Genomic DNA, 1,005 nt, shown 5'->3' on the forward strand with positions numbered 1-1,005 from the left:
ACTGCATTACCACCCCCCACCCCCCCCCCCACCCCCTGGCTTGGGGAAGCCTATCACATTCCCCTGTTCCCACCTCTGGGCCAGTGACAGAGCAGGAGAAACTATCCAAGGGAAATGCAAAATGCAGCCTCCTCCCACCAGGAAGCTGGAACTAAACATACCCAGCCTCTCACCCTGGCCCTGGGCTGCCCCAGCCAGGGAGCAGAGTTCAAAACCAAAAAAAGAACGCGAGGCTGAGGAAGACAGACCCGTGGGGAGAGTGGTCGAGTTCAGCAGGGCTTCCTAGCCCTCTGGGTGGAGGTGGCTGCCGTCCAGGGTGGCTCAAGGAGTAGCGGCCCCGGGGCCAGAGTCCCCTCCACTAGCACATCCTGCTGTGGCTGAGTGGCTGCTGGCCACACGAAATTCACTCTCCTTCCCCTGCTCAGCTGTGCTGCTGAGATTGAAACAGGGGCTGGACTTGCTGCACCCCAGGAGTCATGGGACCCAGGATAGGTAAGTCCAGAGCAAGTTTGCAAAGGGCCATGGGCAGGGAGTGTGGGAGCCAGTTCCCAGGACAAGGGTGCAGTTGGGAGCCGAATGGGTGTGTTGGGGTGGGGTGGAGGAGGACTGGCTGTTCCCCACAGGGCGCCAGGCTCATGCAGACCTAGTAAATGTTATGTTGCACGAATGAGTGAATGAATGACTGGAGGGGCAGGGTGGGTGGCTGTTTACTCGGCTGGAGACAGGGAGCTCGCCTAACTTCCCCGAGGAAACTGAAATCAAGAGGGCAAAGGAAAAGCAGAACCCTGAGCCCGACCCTTTTCCCCTTCTCTGAAAGAGACAAAGCAGAGAGAGAGAGAGATGGAGAGGAGCCTAGCAAGAGACAGCAAGTGCAGAAATAATGACAGAGCCGAGACGAGACGGAAGGACAAGCGGGGAGAGGCAAAGTGCAACAGGTGCCTGGAGGGGTGCCCAAGGAAAGGGAAGTGAGGAGGGTGCAGGAGAGACTGGAGCAGAGACGCTGAG

General features: G+C 58.6%; 1 protein-coding gene across 1 annotated transcript in view; it reads left to right on the plus strand.

Moving 5' to 3' along the window:
• Positions 1-239: 239 nt before the first annotated feature.
• Positions 240-1,005, plus strand: part of SLCO2B1 (solute carrier organic anion transporter family, member 2B1) — a 49,393-nt gene continuing 48,627 nt past the window's right edge. Inside the window, exon 1 of the mRNA XM_012725737.1 lies at positions 240-492. Coding sequence (XP_012581191.1) covers positions 477-492 — 16 coding nt within the window. The 5' untranslated portion in view covers positions 240-476. The remainder of the gene's footprint in view (positions 493-1,005) is intronic.

This window comes from Condylura cristata, unplaced genomic scaffold (assembly GCF_000260355.1).
Source record: "Condylura cristata isolate star-nosed mole 26May11 unplaced genomic scaffold, ConCri1.0 scaffold00015, whole genome shotgun sequence".
In the NCBI taxonomy this organism is placed as follows: Eukaryota; Metazoa; Chordata; class Mammalia; order Eulipotyphla; family Talpidae; genus Condylura; species Condylura cristata.